The sequence below is a fragment of the Lottia gigantea genome (assembly GCF_000327385.1).
Source record: "Lottia gigantea unplaced genomic scaffold LOTGIsca_127, whole genome shotgun sequence".
In the NCBI taxonomy this organism is placed as follows: Eukaryota; Metazoa; Mollusca; class Gastropoda; family Lottiidae; genus Lottia; species Lottia gigantea.
The window spans coordinates 151,733-179,609 of NW_008707370.1; the positions used below are offsets into that span (position 1 = coordinate 151,733).

At 33.4% G+C, this 27,877-nt stretch overlaps 4 protein-coding genes across 4 annotated transcripts; 3 read left to right on the forward strand and 1 right to left on the reverse strand.

The window, feature by feature from the left end:
* Window positions 1–3,181: 3,181 nt before the first annotated feature.
* Window positions 3,182–4,561, forward strand: LOTGIDRAFT_138558 (hypothetical protein; the record flags this gene model as incomplete). The annotated part of the gene is made up of 1 exon (XM_009048689.1): window positions 3,182–4,561. One exon carries the CDS (start codon window positions 3,182–3,184, stop codon window positions 4,559–4,561), a length of 1,380 nt encoding a protein of 459 aa, XP_009046937.1.
* Window positions 4,562–4,993: 432 nt separating this feature from the next.
* LOTGIDRAFT_138523 (hypothetical protein) lies at window positions 4,994–5,662 on the forward strand (the record flags this gene model as incomplete). Its single annotated transcript, XM_009048690.1, has 1 exon — window positions 4,994–5,662. The coding sequence occupies one exon, from the start codon at window positions 4,994–4,996 to the stop codon at window positions 5,660–5,662; it is 669 nt and encodes a 222-aa protein (XP_009046938.1).
* Window positions 5,663–10,250: 4,588 nt separating this feature from the next.
* Window positions 10,251–19,090, reverse strand: LOTGIDRAFT_138555 (hypothetical protein; the record flags this gene model as incomplete). The annotated part of the gene is made up of 18 exons (XM_009048691.1): window positions 10,251–10,472; window positions 11,240–11,369; window positions 11,771–11,850; window positions 12,200–12,284; window positions 12,408–12,595; window positions 13,046–13,185; window positions 13,507–13,677; window positions 14,210–14,438; window positions 14,588–14,658; window positions 14,947–15,143; window positions 15,386–15,538; window positions 15,764–15,987; window positions 16,599–16,747; window positions 17,129–17,211; window positions 17,534–17,616; window positions 17,948–18,117; window positions 18,315–18,553; window positions 18,945–19,090. 18 exons carry the CDS (start codon window positions 19,088–19,090, stop codon window positions 10,251–10,253), a joined length of 2,760 nt encoding a protein of 919 aa, XP_009046939.1.
* A 5,298-nt stretch (window positions 19,091–24,388) lies between these two features.
* On the forward strand, window positions 24,389–25,149 carry LOTGIDRAFT_89909 (hypothetical protein; the record flags this gene model as incomplete). Its single annotated transcript, XM_009048692.1, has 2 exons — window positions 24,389–24,553; window positions 25,111–25,149. Coding segments are annotated over 2 exons (204 nt in total), but the record flags the coding sequence as incomplete, so codon positions are not given.
* Between the last annotated feature and the right edge of the window lie 2,728 nt (window positions 25,150–27,877).

A 27,877-nucleotide genomic window follows, 5' to 3' on the forward strand; every position in this document is an offset into this window, starting at 1 on the left:
AAACTGTGAATATGAAAATTGAAATTTACATATAGAGGTTATCCTATGCCACTTGCCTTGTGGCCATGACACTTACAAAAATATCTACAGCAGTAAAAAGATTGATGAATGATACAGTGTTACTTTTTGCTTGTCTTTTCATATCACTGTACATACTGTATCCCTGTTATCACATGTATCGTATCATAGCTGAGGATATCCAAATAGTAGAAGTTAGCAACCGAGAGGATACTACCCCATATACTTAGTTTTATCTTATATATAGGTTAGTTATAAAGTTTATAGCCTGGAGTGTTTACACTGTTTAAACTCATCTTGGTGATATATATTGTACAAAGTTACCACTCCCTGACCCTTGTATTACATTAAAGATAGTTTTAATATGCCACATATATTGTTGGCACCCCTATCGGTCCGTCGGTCCGTTCGTCTGTCCGTCAACGTCAATTGCTCTACACTATCTAAAAAATAGATTTTTTGATGGAATCAACTGAAATCCGGTATGTTTATACATATTCATAAAACGAAGATCAAGTTCGAATTTGAGCCATTTTCGACCGTTAGATGCAGAGTTATTGCCCTTGTCCCAAATTCTTGAATATTTACCATCCGCATGCCGTGGTGGGCGCATATGGCTGTTGTCCACTATCCTAATAGGTATTGACGACCTGGGTCCTTATTTTCAATATTTTCAGTGTCCTGGATATACACAAAAAATTGATAAAAATCTCTTTACAATCCTATTTTTGTTACTATTTGTACCTTAGTCACAGAAATGTGAATTTTTACCTAACTATTCAGTAATAGTGTTCACAGATCATCCTCTTGATTTGAACCTTCAAATCGATGTGTTTCCAGAATTATTCATGTTTAAAAGTTAAAAAGACAACTTGTCCATTCTTGAGACACTGTCATATAGAAAAGATATATATAAATAGTTAAAGAAATTCCTAGTTTGAAATATTTTTGAAGGAATTATGCGATTTTCATACATTTCTAGTACTTCTGAAGACTATTTACATATATTCAAGACTATAATCAATCCCTTAAAATGGCACACCTGTTAAAATTTTTTTGATAACAAGAAACCTGAAAAGATAACAGATTTAATTCTGTAAAAGTTACAAGACAGAGAAAATCGATGAATGTAGATTCACTGTATGTAGCTGATAAAGTGCAGCTATATATGGGGTGCTCCAAAAAACAAACTAAAACTTTTTTTTATAAATTTAGGCCATATTATTTTGACCTTGATTATAGATGGCAGCATATTTAAAATTCCCTGTCAAAAATTTCAATGTTGAAATTTATCATTGTCATTTGAAATGGGGGCGTATATTGTCCATGTCCGTCCAACCGTTCAGAATTGCTCACAAACACTCCACAAGACACAATTCTTGATGGATTTTGACAAAACTTGGTATGAGTGTTCGTAATCACCCAAGGATGAACCCTATTGAAAATCAGAAGAGTCGAAAAATATTAAGTATTATTTATTGTAAATACTATCTTGCCTGGCAAGCTATTTTATTATCTATTTATTGTAAATAGTCATGTGAGCACAATTTCCAGCAGAAACTGCCCACTTAGTCCATGAAAATTTTGCCTTCTGAATTTAAAATTTTCTGTTATGTACAAAAGATGAATGGCCAGCTCCAATCCCCTGATGGCAATCCAATGGTTTACAATGTGTTTTCTCTAGCTGATAAAATTTACAATGGGGATGATCTGGAGGAACAAAATACCTCTGGACAGAACTGAAAGGGCAAAATCTTCTCGATGTAGATCGGATTTCAGATATTTGTATCATAAATGGTGACCTCATTGAGCATTAGTTCAATTTTAAGAGGTGAAATTATAGTTATTATTTTTTGGCATTATATTTTTTGACCAGGTTTAACCTTTTGAGCTGAAATTTGGTGAACAGCTACCTTACTTCTCCATTATTGTCAGTTCAAAATATTATGACCTTAGCTTTGATACTTTATGAATAATCCTGGAAAAGTGTTATCGTTTTTTGTTGACCCACCTAATTTCATATAAAAATAAATATTATTATCAATATGAATATAATGTGCTAAAAATAGAATGAAATTGTTATGAATGCTGGATGGTATGAATTGATTACAGAATAAAATAATATTGGAAACAATCTGTTGCTTGCTGTTACATAGAATAGGTTATTTCTACAAAGTCAGGTTATTCTGACAGAGTCAGATTATTCCTACAGAGTCAGGTTATTCCGACAGAGTCAGGTTATTCCGACAGAGTCAGGTTATTCCGACAGAGTCAGGTTATTCCTACAGAGTCAGGTTATTCCGACAGAGTCAGGTTATTCCGACAAAGTCAGATTATTCCTACAGAGTCAGGTTATTCCTACGTTATTCCGACAGAGTCAGGTTATTCCTACAAAGTCAGATTATTCCTACAGAGTCAGGTTATTCCGACAGAGTCAGGTTATTCCGACAGAGTCAGGTTATTCCGACAGGTCAGGTTATTCCGACAGTGCAGGTTATTCCGCAGAGTCAGGTTATTCCTGTAGAGTCAGGTTATTCCTATAGAGTCAGGTTGTTCCTACAGAGTCAGGTTATTCCTACAAAGTCAGGTTATTCCTATAGAGTCAGGTTATTCCTATAGAGTCAGGTTATTTCTACAGAGTCAGGTTATTCCTTCAAAGCTATTTCTTCAGAGTCAGGTTATTTCTACAGAATCAGGTTATTCCTACAGAATCAAGAGGTTTATTCTTTTTATGTGTATCAGGGACACTGATAGCATCAATTTGCAATATTTAAATTTTCAGTCAGATATCTATGGGTCTTGCAATTCCACTTAAACTTTTATGACAATACTTTTGCTTAAGCTGTTAATATTACATAAGGCCCTTTGCGATACTGATGTCATAAAACACTTAAATTTTAGTGGAATTGCAGGCACCATGCCAGTTTAATTAGGAACATCGAAAGGAATTATTTTCTGTTCTGGAATATTGTTTGAATTATTCAAATCTTTTCTGTCTTTTCAGGGGAAGTAATCAAGATGAACCACAGTATTGATGGTGCCTCCTGAATATTTGTCATGGCATAAAAGACCACCAGACTTCTGATAGTACTGTTTTTAGCATTCATTCATACTATTTAGCATAGACCCACCGCTCTCATCGCGAAATTTTTGAATCGAAAAAATGTATCATTATATACGACACATCCTTACCTTGTTAGTATTGTGCCTTTTTATCATCTTTGTGGGAGTTGGAAGTGGAAGTATAAGACTTGATAACAAGCCTCATAAGATAATTGATCCATTTAAGGAATACGGAACATTTTGGGCGTGCATTTTACTTTTTATACGTTTTCTGCCTGTGATAACATTACCTCTGGCATTATTTAATTTCTTAGGTATTGTCTGTTTTAACACCCACCCTGTCAAACCCGCACTTAAGGCGTCTGTGTTATTTGGTCCATTTCTGTGTTTTCGTGTCGTCACGCGAGGTATGTTTCCAGCACTTGTTAAACGTAACGTGGAGCGCAATATCGAAAAATGTATAAAATTAGGATTAACCAATTTTGTGTTTGAAATAGCCACCGATTCGTCAATTGGAATTCAAAGTTCGGGACAAGTGCGGGAAATAGTCGTCCCAGAAAAATATCAGACCAAGAATGGCACATTATATAAAGCTCGAGCTCTTCAGTATTGTTTAGAAGAGGAGGTAAATATCTTGAGTGATAATGATTGGATAATTCATTTAGATGAAGAAACTTTAATAACGGAAAACAGTTTAATAGGCATAATAAATTTTATTAATGACGGAACTTATAGTTTTGGTCAAGGGGTAATAACCTATGCCAACGAAGAAATTGTTAATTGGTTTACAACCTTAGCTGATTCTATACGAGTTGGTATGGATTATGGAATTATTCGATTCACCCTAGGTGCCTTACATCGCCCTTTGTTTAGCTGGAAAGGATCGTTTGTTGTGTCAAATGTGAAAGCAGAAAGGGACATTACTTACGATTTTGGAAAAAATGGCAGCATAGCAGAAGATTGCTTCTTTGCTCTTCATGCTTGGAATAAGGGATATAAATTCGGCTGGATTCAAGGTGAAATGTGGGAAAAAAGTACTTTTACAGTGTCTGATTTCATTAAACAACGTAAACGATGGGTCCAAGGAATTATCATGGCTCTTTTACATAGTGATATTTCCTTAAAATATAAAATTGGTATACTTAACATTATTGTGTCTTGGTACGTGATGCCTTTATCAACTCTTAATTTAATCTTAATTCCCCTGTTTAACTTTACAGTGTCACCCATTATCAACTGTATTTTACTTTTTGTTGGCGGCTTCATGACCTTTCTCTTCACATTTGGAGCTGTTAAATCATTTTCATCCAAAAGACATACGTTATTACTAATAGTCCTGGTTATAGTCATAGTAATAATGATTCCTGTTTTTACCATGGTAGAGACTATAGCTGTCGTCTGGGCTGTGTGTTCGCGTCAAGGTGGTTTTCACATCGTTAAGAAAGACATTCAAGAATCTCCCATAATGAGTACTGTTTGATGGGGTTGATTTTATAGTTTGGATTATTTTCCGTACTTGGGTTGTAATTCAGTCATTGCCTTTAATTGTTAGTTTTTGTAAAAGTTTGCCAAAGGACATTTTGGCCGTATGAGTTCCCATGGAAATGCTCAAACGACTCTATTTAAAAGTTTCATACAAGTTCAAACTAGAAAACTATTTAAGCAATCACCATTAGACGCTATTAAAAATGAAAAAAAGTCTCATTATTCAAGTCTTTTACTCCTTCAATATATTTTTAATGCTATAATTTGGATTATCCAGACAGAAAAAATACTTATAAAAGAATTTTTTTAGGACTTAGAATTCCGAATAAATTTTTGATTCAAAATTTTTCTAATTAATTTTAACCTAATATCAAAACCTAATATTATTAATTAAATGTCCATTATCTTAAACTAATATTATAACTGAATGCAGCATCCACTAGCAAAACCTAATATTATAACTGAAATGCAGCTTCCACTAGCAAAACCTATTATTATAACTGAAATGCAGTTTCCACTATCAAAACCTATTATTATAACTGAAATGCAGCTTCCACTATCAAAACCTAATATTATAACTGAAATGCAGCTTCCACTATCAAAACCTATTATTATAACTGAAATGCAGTTTCCACTATCAAAACCTAATATTACAACTGAAATGCAGCTTCCACTATCAAAACCTAATATTATAACTGAAATGCAGCTTCCACTATCAAAACCTAATATTATAACTGAAATGCAGTTTCCACTAGCAAAACCTAATATTATAACTGAAATGCAGCTTCCACTATCAAAACCTATTATTATAACTGAAATGCAGTTTCCACTATCAAAACCTAATATTACAACTGAAATGCAGCTTCCACTATCAAAACCTAATATTATAACTGAAATGCAGCTTCCACTATCAAAACCAAATATTTTAACTGAAATGCAGCTTCCACTATCAAAACCTAATATTATAACTATTACAAACTTTGTCTTATACCTTGACTGCAATAGCCACCATTCGTGTGTTATGGACTCTAAATTGATACATCTGGTATCCTGTATATACAATCCCCAAATATTTCAACAAATTTATTCCTCATAAATATTGAAATCTTTTCATTAACTGCAGAGAAGAAATTACCGCTTCAGTTATCATTTAAATTCAAAAATACAACTCTGATTTTATTAATAAAATTAGTATTAAAGATGGGTTTCCTTATTTTTTTAGTGTCAAATTAAGCAAACTATTTGATTAATAGGTGTTTCTAATGAATTATCATGTATTCTTAATCATATCATTATGTTCTTATTGCATATAATTTCAACCAATCCTAAATGTCCATGAATGTCCAGTCTGGATAAACAAAATTTTGATGGTTACATAAAAATTTCCATTTTCTGAGAGTATGACAAGTCAAACAGACAAACCTGTCCCTGTAATATATATAAATTGTAATGGTATAGTAGCTGTCAAAGGGCTCCCTATTTAACTTATTCTTAACTATATTGAAGATCAATAGAGTCAGATTTGGCTGGATTTTTGGCTTGTTGGTAGGACTGGACTGTGTCTAACGATTTTAACGTCTGTCACCGACTGTAATCATCTTGATAGATTAATTAATTCTATTTTGTTATTAATGTTATTGATTGTTCAGATTTTAGACAAATTCTTCATCAAAAATTAACATATGCCTCATCAAAAGATAACATATGCTTCATCGAAAAATAACAATTTATTCTTTATCAAAAGATAACAAATGCTTCATCAAAAGATGACAAACAAATGCCTCATCAAAAGGATGACAAACAAATGCCTCATCAAAAGATGACAAATTCTTCTTAAAAAGATAACATAAACTACATCAAAAGATAACAAATACTACATCAAACGATAACAAATACTACATCAAACGATAACAAATACTACATCAAAAGAGGTAATGTTTACTCAAAACCTATTTCTGTAGTTTTATATTGAGAGAATTGAGAGTTCTTTAAAAGATTATCATGTTTTGAAGAGTTGAATTTCAGTTTGGTGCTTTCTTTCAGAAAAAGACAATATTATATTTTGTAAATTTTTTGTACATAATATAAAATTATATATTATTAACTGTAAAGCATTCTTGTACATTCCATGTCTGTTGCAAAACAAAAATATTTTTAAACCACAAGCATTTGTTACTATTGCTATGTAGAATAGTTGATATAGTATTTAAAGTGCCCAACCCTACTCAGCAATGAAACAAGTGCCTATGGTTTGAACTAGTAATGGAAAGTTTGAGGCCTTGTGATCTGATGTACAAGATTTTGATTGAGTGTTGAATTGCACATCACCCATGGTCATTTCTGAGACTTCACTATTTTACATGAATTGTTATTATATAGAATATTAAAGTGTGTACATGTGACTTATGAAGATGCAATGCCTTGCAGTATGCAATTATACCAGATTAGCCGTCTAGGTGTCAATTTGATTTCGATCATGCACAGCCGGTAGCACATTGGCCTTCAATTTATTGTCTTACTTAAAGTCAGTAAATAATTTACTGAATGATTTGCTTTTTTTTTTTCTCGCTTATGTAAAATATTCCAATGGTAAGCTAAAGATATAGACAATATTAGATCTTGAGCTTTGAATATTACATTCAATACAAAATAAGCTTTATTACCCAGTAATTTACTTTTGATTTATTGAAATTCAGACAAATTTTGTTATGTATTTTAATTATTACATTGTTTATATTAAAGGATTTTAACCTTTCAATTATTTATTTTTGTTCTGTTTAAACCAAAAATCATTTGCACTGGGCCTGCACTAATTCACTTGCACTCCCCGAAATGTATTTGTCCCCCACCCCACTCCATTCCAAGAAATTTCCAATTATGATTTCTATACATTTTGTCAGAATCCACCAAATCTATTATATATATCTGGGGGGAGAAGCCACAACTTGACCTGTCTTTGTTATCCAGAATTTAGATTCTTAGATAACAAATTTCTTGACATTTTCTATAATGATAATGCCAACCTGACCTTTGTCTTTGTTATCCGGAATTTAGATTCTTAGATAACAAATTTCTTAACTTCCTCTATAATGATAATTTTGTTATCCAAGATGACATTCCAAATGTCATGGGAAATGTCAAGCAATGAGAAACAAGATAGTAAAGATATAAATAATCTTTAATGATGTATCTTTATATTATAATACAAACCTTTTCCATAATTGTTTCTTTCAAAGATGGAGTATATTTTTTTTTCCTATTATACATAACAATAATTTAAAATGTACATATCATACACTAACAAAACATCAACAATAAATAGGGATATGCTAACTTTAATAAAATACATAGTATGTTATAGTTAACTTACATCAAAGCTAAATTGCATATAAATGTAAAAGCTTTAAAGAGACAGGTGTGCCATTTTGGGAGGTTGATTTTAGTCTTGAATATATGTAAATAGTCTTCAGAAGTACTAGAAATGTACAAAAATCACATGTCTTTTCTATATATCACATCTCAAGAGTCATCAATTGGTCAAAAAATTGGCCTAACTGTCCCTTTAAATCAATAGCCAAAATGTTATTCTGGATACAAATTCCTTAGAATGTTTTTCTCTAATCTATGAGACTGTGTTTTTAAGTCTTAAAGAGGGTATTTCATATCTAAATATTAAAATACTAAGTTTTTGGGACTTCTAAAAGTAATTTTTGGTAGTTGAAAAAATATGACAAATCTACAAATTCAGAAAATCTGATTTTTACTATCCAAAAGCAACTACTATGTAAACAAAAATAAGGTTAAAAAATGCTGTAAGTGACAAAACGGAAGACAAAGCAAAGCAATGTCAAGCCAAGATTAAATATTTAAATTTTTGGTCATCCTATGATCCTTTAATTACTGCCTTGTATATTTGTAGATGAACATGATGTCATATTTTTGTTCTAAAAAGCACTACCCATGTGTATCTGATATTAACTTCTAAGAGCTAGTAAATAAGATGCCTGTATAGAGCTAAGCTAAGAATTAAAACTATATTTTGCAAATTGCAACTTGGTGGACAATCAACCAACAAAAATAACAAAGACCATATATGATAATTATAAGCATTTGGTAGTCGAAGACAAAAAAGAAGCACTTTCCATTCATTATATAAATTTCCACATTAAAAGGCAAGTTTTAAAAAACAAAACCATCTTCACATTATCAAGCTATTACCTACTTCATCTTATACCTTGACTGCAACAGCTACCAATCTTTTATCACAGACGTTTTGTAATCGCAAGTGAATACTATAAGAAAGTCTGTAAACAATAAGCCATAATGTTTACAGTCGAAGGCTCTGAGTGGCTGTATTCGTAGGGTTTGTAATAGCTGGATATTGTGAAGATGACCAGCAACATCAATCTTGGTGCGTCAAGCTTAGCCACAATATATCATTCATCACCACACATCACTCTTAATTCTAAATATAATACAATCTAATTGATAGCATCTTCACAATGGTTAAGGAATTGCAAACTCGTCTTATACCTTGACTGCAACAGCCACCTTTCTTGTATCACAGAATGTATCAATTTGCATGGCTTGAAGACCAGCGAATATAGCCAACCATAAACTTCTGCAGAATTTGTCAAAATTATGACTTTTAGTTGAGAACTCTGATTGGCTGTAATCATTAACACGCATCCAACCAAATTTATGCTTTTACAAGCTTCTATGATTCAAGTAAGGTGGCTTTTGCAGTCAAGGTATAAGATCAAGTTGGTAATAGCTTATCATTGTTAAGATGACTTGAGAGATTACTCTCTCCATAGGAAATAAAGCATTTTGATTAAATGACAGATATGGATGTTCCTTTTATTTTTTTCTTCTGCACTTTCCATCCATGGTCTGACGCATTTCTTCTTTAAAGCATGTTCTGTGGAATTTTAACAGCATCAAAAGATGTGGGAATCTACACTAACCTATTAAAAAAACTGTTTAAAGTGGGCATATAATGTATATCCAACAATTCTTCACCTATATAGAAAGGAAATCCCTTTTGATTGGTTGAATATTAAAAGACACAGAGATGCATAGCAATTTCTTCAGATCATGAATGGCCGGTGGAGTCATCACAGGACTTCCAGATTTGCATTTAATCTGATTTAGATACACAGGATTCAGAGTTTTAACCATTTACACCAAAAGCGATTTAAAACATCTTAAAATCCAATTCATAAGTATGCCAAAGCTTTTTGCATTTGGCCTGATTTGCACATAGTGTCCATAATTTCTTTATAACATAAATACAAATCATTCATATCAGTTGTACGTATATGTTGCTGTGAGTTTAGTCGTTTACTTTCTAATGGAGGCTCAAATAATTTGGATAAAAAATCTTGTAATTTATCAATTTTTGATTCTGAAAAAGAAAAAACATATATCTTGATTTGTAAATTCAAAATAATAATCATTTTCTAGTTGACTGTGAATCTACAAGTTACAAAAATAAAGAAAGAGAGAATGTAAATTGTACAAGGTCTAACAAGATGTAGTCATGATTTGCTTCTTATACAGTCTGTCACTGTACACTAAATCTTGGCTTTTCACAACTTGACAGTTCACTTCTGAGGATTTTAGACACAATATCTAAAATTCATCCTTATTTAATGATGTTTTATTGAAATAAAATTATACAGTTAGACTAGAAAAACAATGCCAGAAATAAGCTTACCTGAAAGTTGTTCTCCTAAGAAAGCACACCATTTCTCTTTCATCTCCTCGGCAGCTATAACATCATGTTGTACTCCAGATGAAGATAATAATGGTAAAGTAGGTAATATCAAACTATTCATTAGAGTTAATGCTTCAGATACATCTTCTTCACTTTCAAATAATTCAGCTGCACTTGTATTTAAACACTGTAAACAAATAAATTTAGCTTGAGAGAGCCAAATGCAGGTTGACCATCTTAAAGGGGAACAGTCAGCATTTTCAGGAACTGATTTAGCTTGGTGTTTTAATAGTATTAAGAAGCACGAAAATCGCATAATCCCTTCAAATATACCTCAAACTAGAAATTCAACTGTCTATTCCTATACATGTATATGTGTTTTTTATATGGCATAGTCTCACTAAAATTCGAATCGAATTTTTAACTTTCAAACATGAATAATTATAGATACACATGGATTTGAAGCTGTGAACACTATTACTGATTATGTAAGCTAAAGAATTCCTGTTTCTGAAACTAAAGTATGATTGGTCGAACGGATAGTGAAGGTGCTCCTTTAAGCACTGGTCTAGGCATCAGAAATTCATTATGGTACCTGACTGTCTAGCAGACAATACCCACTAAGAAATCCTACTGAATACTGTGGCAGGGCAGGTTTACTCTCCAGAGTTACTTTGTAAGTGAGATTTAGTCAATTAGATACGATCTTCAAAATGGAGAATATTCTTCCAGTAGAGTTCTTACTCCTGTTAAGTGAATTTCCTTTAGTTTCTCACATGACTAAACTACCATAGTCTTCGGGATAATAAACATCCATTAACCAAAACTGGCGAGGACGGTGTATCCGAAACACGTCAGCATCTTAAGACGAGCTTTAAGTAGTTTTATTATGAGAAGCTTGAATCATTTTACAAAATATTTCCCAAAATCAACACATCAAAACAAATATTTTACCTGTAAACAAGTACGTCTAAAATAGGCCAATATATTCTTATTTACACCTAATCCTTCATGTTTACCATTAACTGTACAGTCTATATTACAATGCCAGGCTTTATCTAAATATGGCAGAGATTCTGCATACCTGAAAATTTACAACATTACTTCATTAGAGCGACATGCCGAGTAAAACAAGCATCAGCTCATACATTTTGCTAACAATCTGTAAAATGAGATATTCTAATGCATAAATATAATTATAATGAGTTTTACATCTTTTTCTGCTTCTTATTGAGTTAATGCAGGTTGCAATGAGGTAAGTTTTTGTGCTAGAATAGCAGCATAAGCCTTTTTTGACACAGCCTGTAGCACACAGTTTACGATCCCATCCAAACAACTAGACATGGACATGGGTTGAAAAATCCATATACAGACATTGGACCTTCAGATTAGCGAGTGTAAAACTCACTGAGCCACCACGGCTCCTACTGACAGGAGGAAACCCGATTGTAAAATCAAATAGTAAGTGTCCACTATCCAACATACCTTTCTTTATTATATGCCTCTAAACCCTTAATAAATAAATATACAACTTCTCTATACAACTGATATTTACAGTGCCAGTCCTGAAAACATACAGAAATATTTTCAAATGGCTACAATCTTTACTTGTTTTTATTGAACTATTGAAATATTTTATTTTTTGACTGTCTAACCCTCACATTCCATTTCAACTAAATTTGGAACAGAAATAGAATGATAAGAGCATATAGAAATGCAGAAAAAAGTTGTGAACGCAGTCATTTAGAGGAAAAATATTTATCAGAGTCTACAACTAGTAAATGGACATGGGTGACGACAATATATGCTTCACTTTTCACATGGGCATATCAAAAGGTTTGTTCCAAGGCTAAACCTGCCTTAAAAATTCTAAGAACAATCTTTATGAGAGTCTACAACTAAGAAATGGTTTACCTCTAAACGTTTATAAATATCTGAGCCATATTCATTCTGTATTTTTTGTACATATTCACTAGCAAATTTTCTCATTTCTTTTCCTCTACAATAAATCCTGCTTTGTTATGATAAATTGATACATGGTTCAGTTTCCATTATATTATAAAATAATAATAAAAATGTGGGAATAAGCTGAATAAATAAAAGAAAATATAAAAGATCTTACCTCTCAGATGTATCTAAATCTTTAATAAAAGAGAATTGTTCTAGTTCTATTATCTGTTGTAATTTAATATCAGCTGAATTATGTCCCATGTATATTAAGATATGTTGTAATCTTAAATCATCTTGAGGTAGTACAACACTAACTCTTTTACTTAATTCAGCTAATCTTTTTAATTCTTGATTAACTGCCTGAAATACGTAGAGGATTTGATAAAATGTCAATTAAACATTAGTCTAGCAGAGATATTTGTGCACTTTTGGGTAAGATTCAAACCATAACAGAAAATGGAATGATATGGTGTTTTACATCTTATTTTGCTTCACATGAAATCCGGCAATGCCATGATTTATGAAATAAAGGACATTCTGTACGGAGAGCAGTATTGGCCTACTAACTAACTGTCAAGGAATCTTATATGCACAGCGTGTAGGAACAAGGGGGCTTGAATTATTGACCAATACTAATGACTAAGGCTTTTTGCACGATCCCATGTATTCCACTCTGACCTGTATCACTGACATGGGAAACTGGGATATTATCTTCAATTATGCAGGGATTGAACTTTGGACCTTAGACCTCTGAGGCTCGATAAAAAGAAACAAGAGGCTAGACTGAAATTAAAGACAAGAGTGAATTACCTGTATGAGGGAATCTTTAGGCAGACAATCACGAAGATCTACATATTGTTTAACAGCTTTTAATGTATCAGTGAAAGAGATATTAGCATGTGTTATAGGTAGAGAATATCTCAAGGCTGTTTGACTGGTCTGGGTGGATGCTGTACTTTGATCTGAAACAGAATTATTAATTATCTTTACTAATTAGTTCTTTATATACACCTTTTAACTGTACAAAATCTTCAAACTTCAATAAAATGTCTTGTAAAACATTTAACCCTAAATGACTTGGGCCAAAAATGGAGAGGAAATCAACTTTCACAAGATGCACACCACATTTGCAGTAGATTAGTTCAGTGGGTAGCAAGTTGGACTGTCGATTGTTTTGTTTTCACATGCTCAACACTTTTTCAACCTCTCTGATCTGCATCATCAAAGTAAAAATTTAATTACAACCAATGCCAGGCTTAAAATGAACATACTTTTTGCTATTTTCTTCTCAGAGGCAGTCTTGGCCTCAGCTTCAGCCGTTTTTCTGGCTTGGTCTTCATTCCACGTCTGAATTTCTTTCACAAATAATTTATTATCTTCTGTTACCATTTTAAATAATTCTGGTGGAAGACATTCCATACTGTCTAAAAATTTGGCTGTATCTCCTGTAATTAGACAAAACCCATTTGACTACATAATTGGTTACCAATGTTAGGTACCCTTTTGGGCATGGTCAATAAATCCCTTATCAATAAACAGACGGAACTGTGGTTCACTTTATCTAAATAGCTTAGCATGAGGCAGTGAATTCAAACCAATCAAAACCACTTTTTAACATCCCTTACTGGTATGACAATGAGTGTGTTCATTTTCATAAAACAAACCGTATGTTACATTTGGCCCCTGTTATCATATGTCCCTCACTTTGACAGACACTGACTAATAAGGCATGGCTGAACTGTTAATTTTGCCCCCTTGATGAATCAAACACAGTTATAATAATGTCCAACAGAACAGTTAAGAACATTAATTTTTCAACCAAGCACTGAATTCAGGACTAGCAAAGACTAGACTTTTTCTATTTGAAGAATCAACCTCAGTAATCAGAATCCTCTACAGAACAGTATAGAACATTAATTTTTGGAAGACATGGCCAAAGGCTTAACATCAACTTGAAAGAAGACAAAGCTTTACCTGTGTTGTACTGTAACTTAGATCTATCAACATACATCAAACAATAAGCACTGGCATTATGATATCCTCCCACCCCTTCTTTCTCTAGCTCCTCCCATGATGACTCTGTGACAGTTATATCATTGAACTTCAACCATTTCTCACGGAGAATATCATAAATATATGCCCAGTAATGACCTGATGCAGCTTGACCTTCGTGTACTAAGACAGCATGTAAATGATAGGGGAACTGAAAATAAACACTTTTTATGGGTACTCTCATGACAATTTATGATTACTGAATGTCAACACAGCCCAAGGCTTACTATAAATTTCTCTTAACAGAACAATATGTTTTTTTCAGAAACAAGTACAAGTAAAGCTGACTAAAAACTCTACCTTTTTCATAGATTCATCACTGTACATTCCACTCACTTTCTCTTCTAAACTAGAAATATTTTCTTGTAATTCTACAACAGATAACACAATATTTAAAATAATCAACCCATTTGTAGAAAGAACCATAGGTAATAAAGCTAGCTGTACCTTGATCAGCTGACTTCACACGATCTTCACAAGATTATTTAAGACTATTTACAGCTTGGTTACTGCTTAGAATGGTAAAGATTTTTCAACATGTCACAATGCTCTCATGATAATGTCCAATATATAACATAACTTTGGCAACACTGTATTTTCTGTCAAAGAAATATAATTCTGGCAACAATGTCTCTATTAATATCTAAAGAGAAACAAACCTCTAACATCAGATTCTACTTCAGTTCTCCATCTTCTCAAACAACCTTCTAAAACTTCCAATTCTGAATCTTCTACATGGCGAGGGTAAGGGGGAGTAACTCCATCAACACTACGAGCAGACGGTCCAGGAGATTGACTGTATGTTGTCATAGCGATGTCAGGTAAATCTGGCACATCTGCTGATAATCTTTCGTTACTGCAAGATCAAATAATGACGTCAAAATAACAAATGAAATATCAAGCTCTGAAATTTTCAAGCAAAACTTAAGTCCATATGATAAAAATAATCTCATTGGTCAATTAATAAAATTTAAACCAATCAGACTTCTGAACCTGATAACTGGATTGGATCTATGGTCTAATGTTCCCAATCCTTGCTATATTTTTTTTAATAGGGTCGTGCATTTGTTAATTGGAAATGACAAAGAATTATCTTACTTGTTGGTATTAGTTCTTGGAGATTCCATTTCAATATCTTGATTAGAGGCAGAAGAGGTCCTGTCATGTTTTTTACTCTGAGCGAATTCCAGAGCGTATTGCAGAACATCTTGTAGTGGAACTCTTTTATTACCAGAACCGTATCGTAAAAACCTAACAAACAATAGCATCAATATAAAATAAATTCATAATAACAACAAAAGATATGTCCACTGCTGAAATAATGCATAAAACACAAAGCAGAAGAATTCATTTTCCATTTAGTTTTATATATTAAAATTCAAAGATATTTTTAAAATAATTCTGATAAGTTGATGGTACTATAGTAAACGAATCTCTAAATATGGAAACTCCCAAACATCAAGCTCTTTGACTTACTTGTCTAATTTGGCTTTAAGACATCGTAACTGTTCTTTTAATTTTTTACCATCTTCTCTTCGTTGTCGAGTTATACTTTGATTTCGCTCCATATATCTATCCATATAAATCACTTCCGGAAACTGAATTTTATTGTGGATTTTCTCTGGTCGACCAATTTGTTGATTAAATTGAAATCGTGAAAGTTCAAAGGTCAAAACAGGAGGGAGTCGAGTAAACCATAACTGTAAATACAATTATTTAAATGTGTTTATCTTGATGTAACAGGGTTAATAGAAGTCTTTGATTGTCAACCTTCGATCTTTTAACAGGTGGGTAAAATGCTGCCTTTGAATCAAGTAACTTTTTTCTTTAACCTTATTGATTTAAAGAGATTGTAAAGAGGTTTCCAAAATTTTTTATGTGCATGTGACACTGATAGCTCCAATTTGCACCATTCCAATGTTCATTCTGACGTCTGTGGTTCTTGAAATTCCACTAAAACTAACACTAGAGGGGGGAGCTACAGGAAACTACTATTAATATCTATGCAGTTCCCCCCTAGTGACGTCATAATACATCGTTAGTTTTAGTGGAATTGCAAGAACCTCTTTACAATCCCTTTATGTGTTTCAGTCATCGGATTAAACTGATTGGACAGCCAGTAAAATCAATTACAAATCAACCTATTCAACTACTGATTTGTATGATAGTTGAGAAACTGATGGCAGGACTGAAGTTGATTAATACTTTAGTCACGAAAGGAGGCAGTAAACATTTTTTTATTTTGATCATGCAAAAATTATTTCAATATCCATCAAAGATCAAAACCCTCTAGGACTAAATTGCAACAAACCTCCTGCCCTGATTTCTGGGTGACATCACTACTAACAGCTTCTATTTCAGCTGGAGATGTTGCCGCTTCTAAACTTTCATGTATATCTCGAAACCCTGATACTTGTAGTGGGAACTGACCGAATGTTTCAAGATTAGAGAACCCTTTACCTGAAAGACAAAAATAACACAGTTATCTCCCTTAATCATATATACTTACGAATAATGCAAAGCTTTCAGAAAGAAAAAACAGAGCTTTCAAGGCAGGTGAAAGAGACCAGAAAAAAAACAATTCTTCTTAAAAATTTGCCAAGAACAATATATAGGGTTTTTTACTTAAAACGTACTTGAATTTTTTACCTTCATTTAGTGGATGTTTCCATTTTTACCTTAAATTTTGTCCAAGGTGTTTATGAACATCCTCCAATTTTTCACAAAAGGAACTTTTTATTTTATTTAACTAAGCTGTTTTTCCAACATAGTCCCATGTGTAAATTCTGAATTAGCGTTTTCTATTTTTCAAAAATTCTTTAGCCAATGAAATCATCTTACCTTCATGAATGCCTTCTGCCTTAAATTGACCATAAAATAGATCAACTACAGGACTTTTTACATTATTATCACAGTTAGCTTCCCTACAATACAATAATACTGGTTTTAAAAGGATATCTTGGATAGGTATGTAAGCCAGGAAATTCTATATCTTTTGTTGTGAAACTTAAAAAAAAATCTGCATTTTACCCAAATTCTAATTCCAATGATTTTGCTGTATAAATCAAGTAAGTAATATAATCTCTTGCTACATTTAACAAAATCAAGAATTATAAATCCAACATCACAGCACCTTACAGTTACAATGGAATCTTATCTACTCTGTTAATCTGACTAAAAATGCAAATGAATGTCTTTGAGAATGAAATAATGTAGGTAATGAAGATCACTTACTCTGTCTGAGACGTACTTGCTTTCGGTTTATTTTCATAAACTTTAAAAGCATCTTCTAACCATTCTAGTAATTTATGCTGAAATTCACTCACATCCTAAATAACAAACAACATTTCATAAAGCAGTATATAAATTAAGGGCAATAACTCAGAAACACTGGTGAACATAATGGTAAACATAAATCTCTCCCATGACCCCATTCTAATTCACAAGCATAATATCTTTGCATGACTCTGAGAGACTGTTTTTTTGCGACTAGTTCAAATATCATCAGGCAAAATAAAAAAATGTAAAAATCATGCAAAAAGTTGTTTGAGAACGAATCATCTTGAATCTTTTTATCAGTCAAGACCTGTTGGCTAATAATTCCACTCAAATTTTATGTCCTTAATGAGAACTAAATAGAAGAGTATTAGAGGAACCAACCTGTTGACTATTGTTGGCCCCAGTAGGAGAAGTAAAGGCTTCTTTTAATATTTCAACAGGCTTGGACGGATCAACATATTTCTTACTAGTACCAACTAACAATGCAAATAAACATTGTAATTCTTCCATAAACGATATATTTCTAGTATCCTGTAAATATTCAATAAACACTATTAGAAATGTGAACTCTGTACAAGTGATTCCCAATTGAAAAACCCATGCTGGAAGAGCATCAGATATATATCTATCAGATCATAAAATCCATTGAGACAATGCCTAGAACAATTCATGATCCACAACACACAATATTAACGAAATACACAATTTGTTGATTTCAAATTAAAACTTACTGTTGAAGGTCCATCACCATTATCAGCGTTAGCCAAACTAAAGTCAAAATTCAACACCAGTTGTCGGAATTGTCGAATATGAAATAAGGATTGTATGACCGCACTAAACCAACATGTATTACCAACATTTTTTAACCCCACTGGCCACTGTTCAACACGTTTACGTTCATGAGGATTTAATGGGTCTACAAACCAAATATCTCCTCTTTTTCTTTTAGTACCAGCTTTACTTTCTGCTAAACTGGCTTCTAATATCCTAAAATACAAAAAAAAATTCCCTTTCGTTTGTTTGAGATATGAATAATAATGTGAATGAAGCCTTGTTAGGATTTTCTCTGCTTTAATGCACCATAATTTCAACAGGTCAAAGCAGCCAATTGACATGCTTTTACTTTGTTTTTTTTTTTTTTTTTTAATATAAACACATCAACTTTACTTATAAATATCATAAATACAGGCAACCCCTATTGACAAGGTTCCCATTTGCTTTAACTTTAAAGGGATGCTGCTGAAAGTCACAGAGTGGTATGAGGTGATCCAGCGTTATAAGTATGTCCTGTCAAGCTAGCAATATCTGTCACAATATCATTCTAGTGGGGCCCAAATTCAATAAAAATGGCCCAAGTGAAACAGAGAATAAACTGTACCTGCTGATATCTTGTTCCTCTCTAGTCACCTGACCACCCAGTATACCTGGTGTTTCATGTAAACTAGCAGCAATAGCTTTCTGTAGGTCTTCATTATCACCAGTAGTATCTTTAGTTAAATCTATTACACCACTACCTGTAAACATAGAGAATATAACTTACACCAACTGAATTGTTTTGATCCATTATCTATGAGACAATTGCATACAACGAAAGTGAACAAATAATTATCACATATTAAAGGTATAGGTTCTAATAGCCCATTTTTTCAGAAAAAAAGATCATGTTATGTCATCATTACTGCTGGTATCTTTGAATCCTTTTCAATAAAAGGGACAAAAAAAATGGTTTTATGTCTACTGAAAAGGAAATAAGTTCATAAAGAAAATTATATATAGACCTACCAGAGCCAGTAGCTGTTGTTGATTGAGATTGAGATGCTACACTAACAGTAGCTGTTGTTGCAGTATTACTAGCTGTTGTTTTAATCACAGCTCTACTTTCAGTTTCACTATATCTGGGTACAGCATCAACAACATCCTTCACAAACTTAGATGTCTACAAACAAAATAATAAAAGTTCACAGATCAGTCATTAAACCATTAAAGATCTCATAGACCAATCATCAAGTCATGAAAAGCATTCAAACAAATATTCATTAATTATACATTTTAACTAAAAGAAATGGCCCTGAATTTTGCTGATCCTTCCATTCAAAAAAAGGGGGTGGGGCAGGGGGGATATATATAAGAATTTTAGTTCCAAAGCAATAACATAGAATGAAGATGCTTTGGATGGGGCCTACTGTAAGTGTATTCTGTTTGTCCAACTCCTGCAATTACCTTTCTGAAAATGAAGGTCTGATTCCACTGAAGCAAGAAGAAACATATCAGAATAAAATAACTTACCCTGATTTTTCTAACTGTATCATCAGATTGTAAGGTTGTAATAACATCTTCTAACTTAAAACTACCATCTTCATTACAACAGGCACTTATAGCTTCATTAATAATAGTAATATCACTAACACCTGTCCTTTCTTTAATAACTTTTACATCAGCTGGACTTTCATTGACAGTACTTCCAGTATTACTTTGATCACTATTACGCGACTAAAAACAAAATTGAAAATATTTAGCTTTTCGGTATCATACACTTAGTTCATGATGGGAAAAACATTGATATAAGATAAGTGAGTTATCCTATTCTTGTTTGTATGCCAAATTTTCATGATCTATGATAACCAATACTATGGATTTTGGTTTGCAAATCCAGTTGCAGATTGGCATTAAGTGGTACAGCCACAGACATGAAATATCATTCTCAGTAGACTCATTATGGTGTGGCTTCGCGTTGTTAAGTTGATAGATATGAATATCTCCTATGTTTATTAAATGTGGCAGCTTGCTCAAAAAAATAAGTGCACTGAGCATTTCATTAGTTTATTAAAAATTATTTCATCTGCTGCCATGCTGGAGCTATAGCTTATAGCATTATGCTGTATATGATTGTGTAGCATAGTGTGTAATTAATTCTAGAATTGTAGAAAATATCTTCTATAATCCATTCCCACTGTGAATGAAGCAGTAGGGGTCCTCCCTTTTTAGGCTGTCAGTCTGTCTTTACTTATTAGGGCCAGTGTCCATGCCAGGTTCCCTTCACAAAAAGTGTGAATTATTCATGTTAGTTGAAAGCATTAGGCATCTGGTGAGCAATTTTGCTCGACATTCTCAAAAAGTGTATTGGTCATAAAGCAGATAATGGGTGCAAAAAGGGCGAAATAAATAACAAGGTAAAAACTGGCAACTTTCCATTTGTTTACATCGCAGAATATTTCGCGCACCTGCTAATTGAGAATGGTGTGGGGGTAAGTTGCGATCATTTTTAGATCCAGAATGATTTGTTACATACTTTAGGACATTGAAAATTGAAAATTTACCTGCGCAACCCGGCGAGGAAGGGTCGATTGCTCGACGGTCATTTCACGAGTTCACAACGGAAGATGGCCGTCGCCATTCCTTGGATTTCATTGATAATTTTGACCCATGTCGGAGAAATTGATATATAAATCTATTTGATGTATCAAACGCGATATAATAAATGTAAGAACAATTGAAATCTGTTTAAGAGACATGATATTTTAATTTTCCATTCAAATGTAAGCGTGTTAACGTTTATATTTCTTTACAATTTATTTATTTGTTAACAATATAAGGGAGTGAGTCAATTGGTGGAACAGCAAGGAATCCCCCAGATTCTGGCAACAAAAACAATTTTCATTGGTTTAAAAGTTTTGTAGCATTAGTCATAAGAATTTGCGTGGGATTCCGCGTATTTCTAGCAGACTTTCTTCAAATCCTTCCAGCTTTTTTAGTCTCAACTGAAATTATTTTATTGATATACAAATTCTATTTCAAGAAGTTTAGAAAGTTAAGCGTTTGACTTTAAACAGTACTGGACATTTTCAGGAATGCCTTCCTAAGGGTCTTTATGGTATCATGACGACTCGAACGCACGCACGCGTATCATATCGTGTCGAAAGGAACAGACGAGTCGTGTGCTATTCGATGCTTGCTCACATTCCTTAAGAGATATATCTGGCTCAAAGTCATAATCGTATTCTTTTGCAATATTTAAATGCCTCTTGGGTGAATTTCATTAATCGATAATCTCAACTCTTGACCCGGAAATTGGGTGGAACTAAAGTTCGAACGCGTTATGTGTTGCCGGAATATAATTTGAAGGATGATAAAGAGTCTTACGTCTAAAATAGGATGAAATAAATAATATTTGTTCCTGTACATGTATATAAGGCCATACCAAAAATGTTTACTTGAAATGGGGGAATCGTAAAATAACCTAACAGAGATAGGGGAAACCTTATGCAGGGTAGATGCAACTGAAATAGAAGGGGGAGGGGCAAAAATATATATATTTAGGGGAGATGTATTTGATACCAAAAGAGGGTAGGCTAAGAGATATGATGGGTAGATGTACCTGTATCAGAAAATGGGAATCCTATCCTATCCCGTGTCGGGTAGATGTAATTGACATAGAAAGGGAGAAACCTCGGATATGTGCTGAGCATATCTATACCACCAGACAATGGGAATCATAGCCTAGCCTATGCCATGTATTTGACTTGGAAATGGGGAAAGCTAGAGATATGTGATGTAGATGCATATGGCTTACAGAGGTGGAAACCTACCGGGAAGAAATGGGGCAAATCACAGGGAATATGCCGGCTAGTTGTATCTGACATAGAAAGAGGGAATAGAATGCCGGATAGAAGTATCGCGTTCATATCATGTATCTGATTTCGGAAGTGGGAAATCTAGAGACTTGCCGGGTAGATGTATTTAATCTAAAAAAAAAAGGCACGGGTTGGGGCTGGGACCAAAGAGTATACTTACTATTAAAAGTTTTTGTAATTATAATGAAACGAGAGCCGGATTTTGAATTTTTAAAGCGATAAGGGTTGCTGAAATTGAGCACCAACAGTAATCTGTTGTTAAAAGCAAATATTTGGACAATGATTCTATTTCCAAGGCAGTGCCGGATTCTTATCCAAAATTAAATATGGAAACCCTTTTTGACTACACCAATTACTATAAAAGCATATAAGACGACTATGTATTTTTGAAGGCCTAATGAACTCTTTCTCAAATGCTGGATTTACCTGTTTCCGCATAAGACAAATCTTGGCCAAAATAAAAAAAAAATGGCATAAAAATACAATACCTATATTATACTTAGTACAATGTAACATTATGTATGACATTGTTTACTATCCTTACTACTACTCTATTAAAGGGAAATAATAACATTGTGCCTTTATTCCTCGAGCTCAGTAAAAACACCAGCTAGGCCATCATTATTTTTGTCATTTGAAGAAATATTTCAGAGAAAATGACCATCTTTTATTTATGAAATCATCCACTTTCATAAACTGTTAGATCAAATAACGTAAGACTCTTGTAGATTTGTGGACAAACCAAATTGCCTTGACCCACATTCGCTCAAGTTCAGGAGAAGCCAGGCCCGTATCGTGAATGGCCCATTCGTCCGCTAACAAACTCATTTATTCCTTCAATGTTAATCGGAGAAGTTAACGGTTAATTCTTTTTTCAAAGGTAAGTTAGTGTCTTTTAGTTATCAATCATGAAAGCGTGAGTAAAAATCAAACTTGTTTTCATTGAACAATTCACCTCCGCATGTGTTCAGCTTTGCCGATCGGTTAGGTGGCTTGGGTAGCCATGAAATTTCACCAACTTTGCATAGATAATGAGGTGAAATGTTTTCGTGTTTTGTGGCATAACGGTACTTTGTCGGTCTGTTATTGTATATTAGAGTGACTTATTTTGATAGAATACAACAGATTTCTGTTATTATTGTACAGTTTTTGTGTTTTATTTGTGAGTTCTGGCGAGAGTGGAAAATGTCATTTGACTTGTTGTTTTCACCGTCAGCATCGCACCTCATTCTCATTTCCGCGAGCCCCGTACGTGTTGGTCTACTTTTCTTCAACAATATGGTGGAGTCAACGTTAGAATTTAAAAATCGGTACATATTCAATGAAAATGTGAACAAAATTGAAATGTCAACGTGAAATGGTAATGTATATGATTAGTTAGACATTGAGAAAATAATTACTTCAGCATTAATTGTGTCTTTCATCAGAATCTGGGTTATTTTTAGTCCAACACGAGCCGTTATTGAAGGACGGTTATTAACAAGGAGTTATGGGACGTTAAATTCAGTTGTCTTAACTTATATCACAGCATTTCAGGTTTATAACATCGAATATTCACCATTATTACTCATATACTATATTATGAAAATTGGAATTCATAAATTTCATTCATTATTTAACAGTAACATTAGTATATCATTTGACATTGTACAAAGCCCCAATTGATTTTTATGATATAGAACTTGCAATGTTCATCTCTTCACAGAAAACATAGAAACTTATAAAATAATATACTTTCATCTAGAGCTGGGTAAAGAGATTGAAATAATTGATTATAGTTGCTAGGAATTTATAATTTCGATTAGTAGTAATCTCTTCTTCATAGGTTCCCTTCAGCACATAACTTACCCACAGTAAACTATAATAACCTATCAAAGCAAGAATATACTTCTATGACGCAAAAATAACCCATGAAATAAAGAATTTTGGCATATTTTTAATTTAGTATTTACAGGGTTTCTAAATTAAATTTTTTCAATTCTTAATTGATTATTGATCAGTAGTCTGGCATTGATAATCGATCTCAATTAAGTAATTGATATCCAGTCCTATTTTCATTTGCTGCAAACTACTACTTTTCGAGATGGTTATCTCTGTAAAGGTTTTTGTTTTCGGAATGTGATTGTAAGTGAAATTTTAAATTTCAGGTGTGTGCACCATGGAGTGCCAAGACGGAGACAAGAAAGATGTACGACGTCCAATGAACGCTTTCCTGATATTCTGTAAGCGCCATAGAAGTATGGTGAGAGAAAAGAACCCTGATTTAGATAATCGGAGTGTGACAAGAATATTAGGTGATTTGTGGGCTAATTTAGCAGAAGAGAAAAAGTCTGTGTATACAACTTTAGCTAAACAGGTTAGACATTTTGAATCTTAATAATCCAGAAAATATATTCTCAACTGGATTTTGTTCATTCATTTTTGATGATTTTTCAACCTGGTTTTCCCCTTGTCAGTGATGCAGGTACGAGGAGCTGACATTGCATAAGTGTTTGGATGAGACAAAAAACCAAAACCCTGTGTGCTACAGGCTGAGCACGTTAAGATCCCTCGACAGTTGGAAATCGGAAAAGGGTAGGCAGAAATTTTTTCATGATCACCTAAATGGCCTAGAAGACGACTTTTCACCTTGTTACTTATTGAACTATAATAGTCACTTTTGAAGTGGCGGCCATTTAAAGGCAGACCTTCATGAAGATATTCAATTTGCTTGAGTTCAATTTCTCAACAAGTTTGTTTTTATCTCGAATTATTATTTATTGATATCTGCAACAAGGCAAACTATGGTCATTCATGAACTCTGGGAAAAAAAATCAGAATGGTGCAAATAAAAGTGTTTCCAATATACACAAAACGGCTACAAAACTTTGCAGAATCCAATCCCTACCAATGATAATTATGAATTTTTTACAGTATAAAGATGCCTTTATGAAAGCTAACCCAGATTACAAATGGCATAATCCAGATAAGATTCATCAACCGCCAGCCAAGATGGCTACTCGACCAACTAATGCTAGAGTTATTAAAAATGAAGTAGATATTAATTTAGATGGTAGTATTGTACCAGGGAAATTAGCAGGTAAGTAATAATTTGGCTGGGACATGGTTCCTGTTTTTACTCTTTTATCCCAAATTATATCTTATACTTTGGTTTTTGAAGTCACCATGATAATGTGTTGGTTATTGAAGTCACTATGATAATGTGTTGGTTATTGAAGTCACTATGGTAATGCATTGGTTTTGAAGTCACTGTGATAATGCATTGGTTTTTGAAATTGGTTTTTGAAGTCACTATGATAATGTGTTGGTTATTGAAGTCACTATGATAAGGCATTGGTTTTGAAGTCACTGTGATAATGCATTGGTTTTTGAAGTCAGTATTATAATGCATTGGTTTTTGAAGTCACTGTGATAATGCATTGGTTTTTGAAGTCACTGTGGTAATGCATTGGTTTTTGAAGTCACTGTGATAATGCATTGGTTTTTGAAGTCAGTATTATAATGCATTGGTCTTTGAAGTCACTATGATAATGTGTTGGTTATTGAAGTCACTATGATAATGTGTTGGTTATTGAAGTCACTATGATAATGTGTTGGTTATTGAAGTCACTGTGATAATCCATTGGTTTTGAAGTCACTGTGATAATGCATTGGTTTTTTAAATTGGTTTTTGAAGTCACTATGATAATGCATTGGTTTTTGAAGTCACTATGATAATGTGTTGGTTATTGAAGTCACTTGATAAGGCATTGGTTTTGAAGTCACTGTGATAATGCATTGGTTTTTGAAGTCACTGTGATAATGCATTGATTTTTGAAGTCAGTGTATTGGTTTTTGAAGTCACTGTGATAATGCATTGGTTTTTGAAGTCACTGTGATAATGCATTGGTTTTTGAAGTCACTATGATAATGTGTTGGTTTTTGAAGTCAGTATCATAATGCGATGGTTTTTGATGGTCACTAAAATGTAAATTGAAAATCTTTGTTTACAATTTCAGATCCATCAAAAATGGGTGGACTGAGTTTATTATTGATGGCTGGACAGCAGTCTGGTAAAAATGAAGGTTTGGTACGTGAGAGACATAATTCTGAAACCCTGTCATCACCTTCAGATGATCACCCTGGAACTAGCAAATCAGCATTATTGGAACTAGCAGAGGTAAGTGTTGGAAATATGTACCTTTTTGGGCAACATCAGTGAAATATCGAACATCTTCCGTTTCAGTTTACTGTTGAAATAAAGATTTCAATTTTACTATTTTTGAGAGTTAGGCTATGAGCTTTAAAATAGAAAAAAAAATATGCAGCACTTATAACCAGTACTGTTGTCATCTTCAGATGTGTACATCAGAGTTAGAGCATGACCCAGAAGAACTTGAATACCAAAACAAAGTAATCCAGAAGATAAACCAACAACCACTGGACTCTAAACTAGTTGTTTCCCCAACTTCAGTACCAGACTATTCCTTCCAGCACCCATATTCTGACAGTGAACCTATAGATCTCTCCATCAAAAGCTCTAAGCAGGATTCACCTAAAAGTGAACCAAAACAGACTGAAAGAGATGAGAACCCTGCAAAACAGGAACAATTATCAGCAGAAGTTAAACACACTCTAGTGGAGCTCATGAAAACACCAAGGGACGTAATTCCAGTTGAAAGAAAATTTGCAGACGACATCAAACCTGTTGTTAAGGAAGAAAAGGAGAAAACAGAAGAGAGCCAAAAAGAATCTCCTAATGCTGATCAAAATGATAACGACATTGTCAGTTGTGGAAAAATGGTTGTGGATCATATTTTAGATAAACTATTTACAGCTCAAAGTGAAGGCCAGACACATGATGCCACTGTCCCAGAGAACCAGACAGCTTTAACTCAATCTGCTGAGAAAAATATTCCAGAGATCCAAAATCAGAGAAGGATGTCCGATGGACAAATGGATGATTACCAGGACATGGAAAAAGAGGGAGGTTTAAAGCACCATCTAGATTCCGAATCTCTAGAAAATGATGAATCAGTACCAGTGAGGAAATCTCGAAGAAGGAACCGTGGTCAAAGATATCAGGCATTGATAAATGAAGGTATCATTCAACCTTCCAAAGAGAGACTTGCCGCCAGGAAAGCGGCTAAAACTCTTCCTGAAGAAGAACTGTAAGTTATGATTAATCTGTAATCTTTCATGGCCGACACTATATTACCATTGAGGTCAAGTAGTCAAACAGGAGACCTTTACAGTTTTACTAAACTAGCAACAAATTCTGAATTTAATTTTGCAGCCTTTTCATCAAGACATGATCTGTTTGTACATAGTTATTTGATGATCACACAAGACATTTGTGGTAAAGGAATCACTTTGCCATCCAAATTCTCTTACTTTGGCATTGAGTATTCGGTACTTATTAAGATTTATGGTTGTAAAAAGTCAATTTCTATTTTTAGATTTAGTTCACTACTTAAATGTTTTGTATATGTACATGTATTCCTTTTCAGTGAAGAGTATGATGACTATACTGTTGTAGAAGAAGTGGCTGAAAAGAAACCATCACGTAAGAGAATGATATCCGAAGGGGAAGATGGAGAAGATCTCAAAAAATATAAAACAGGGTAGGTCAATTCAATGTTCAGCTTCTTAACCTACCTATTTACTGTGTAATTATGAGCAATAATGGTAGATGTGACCC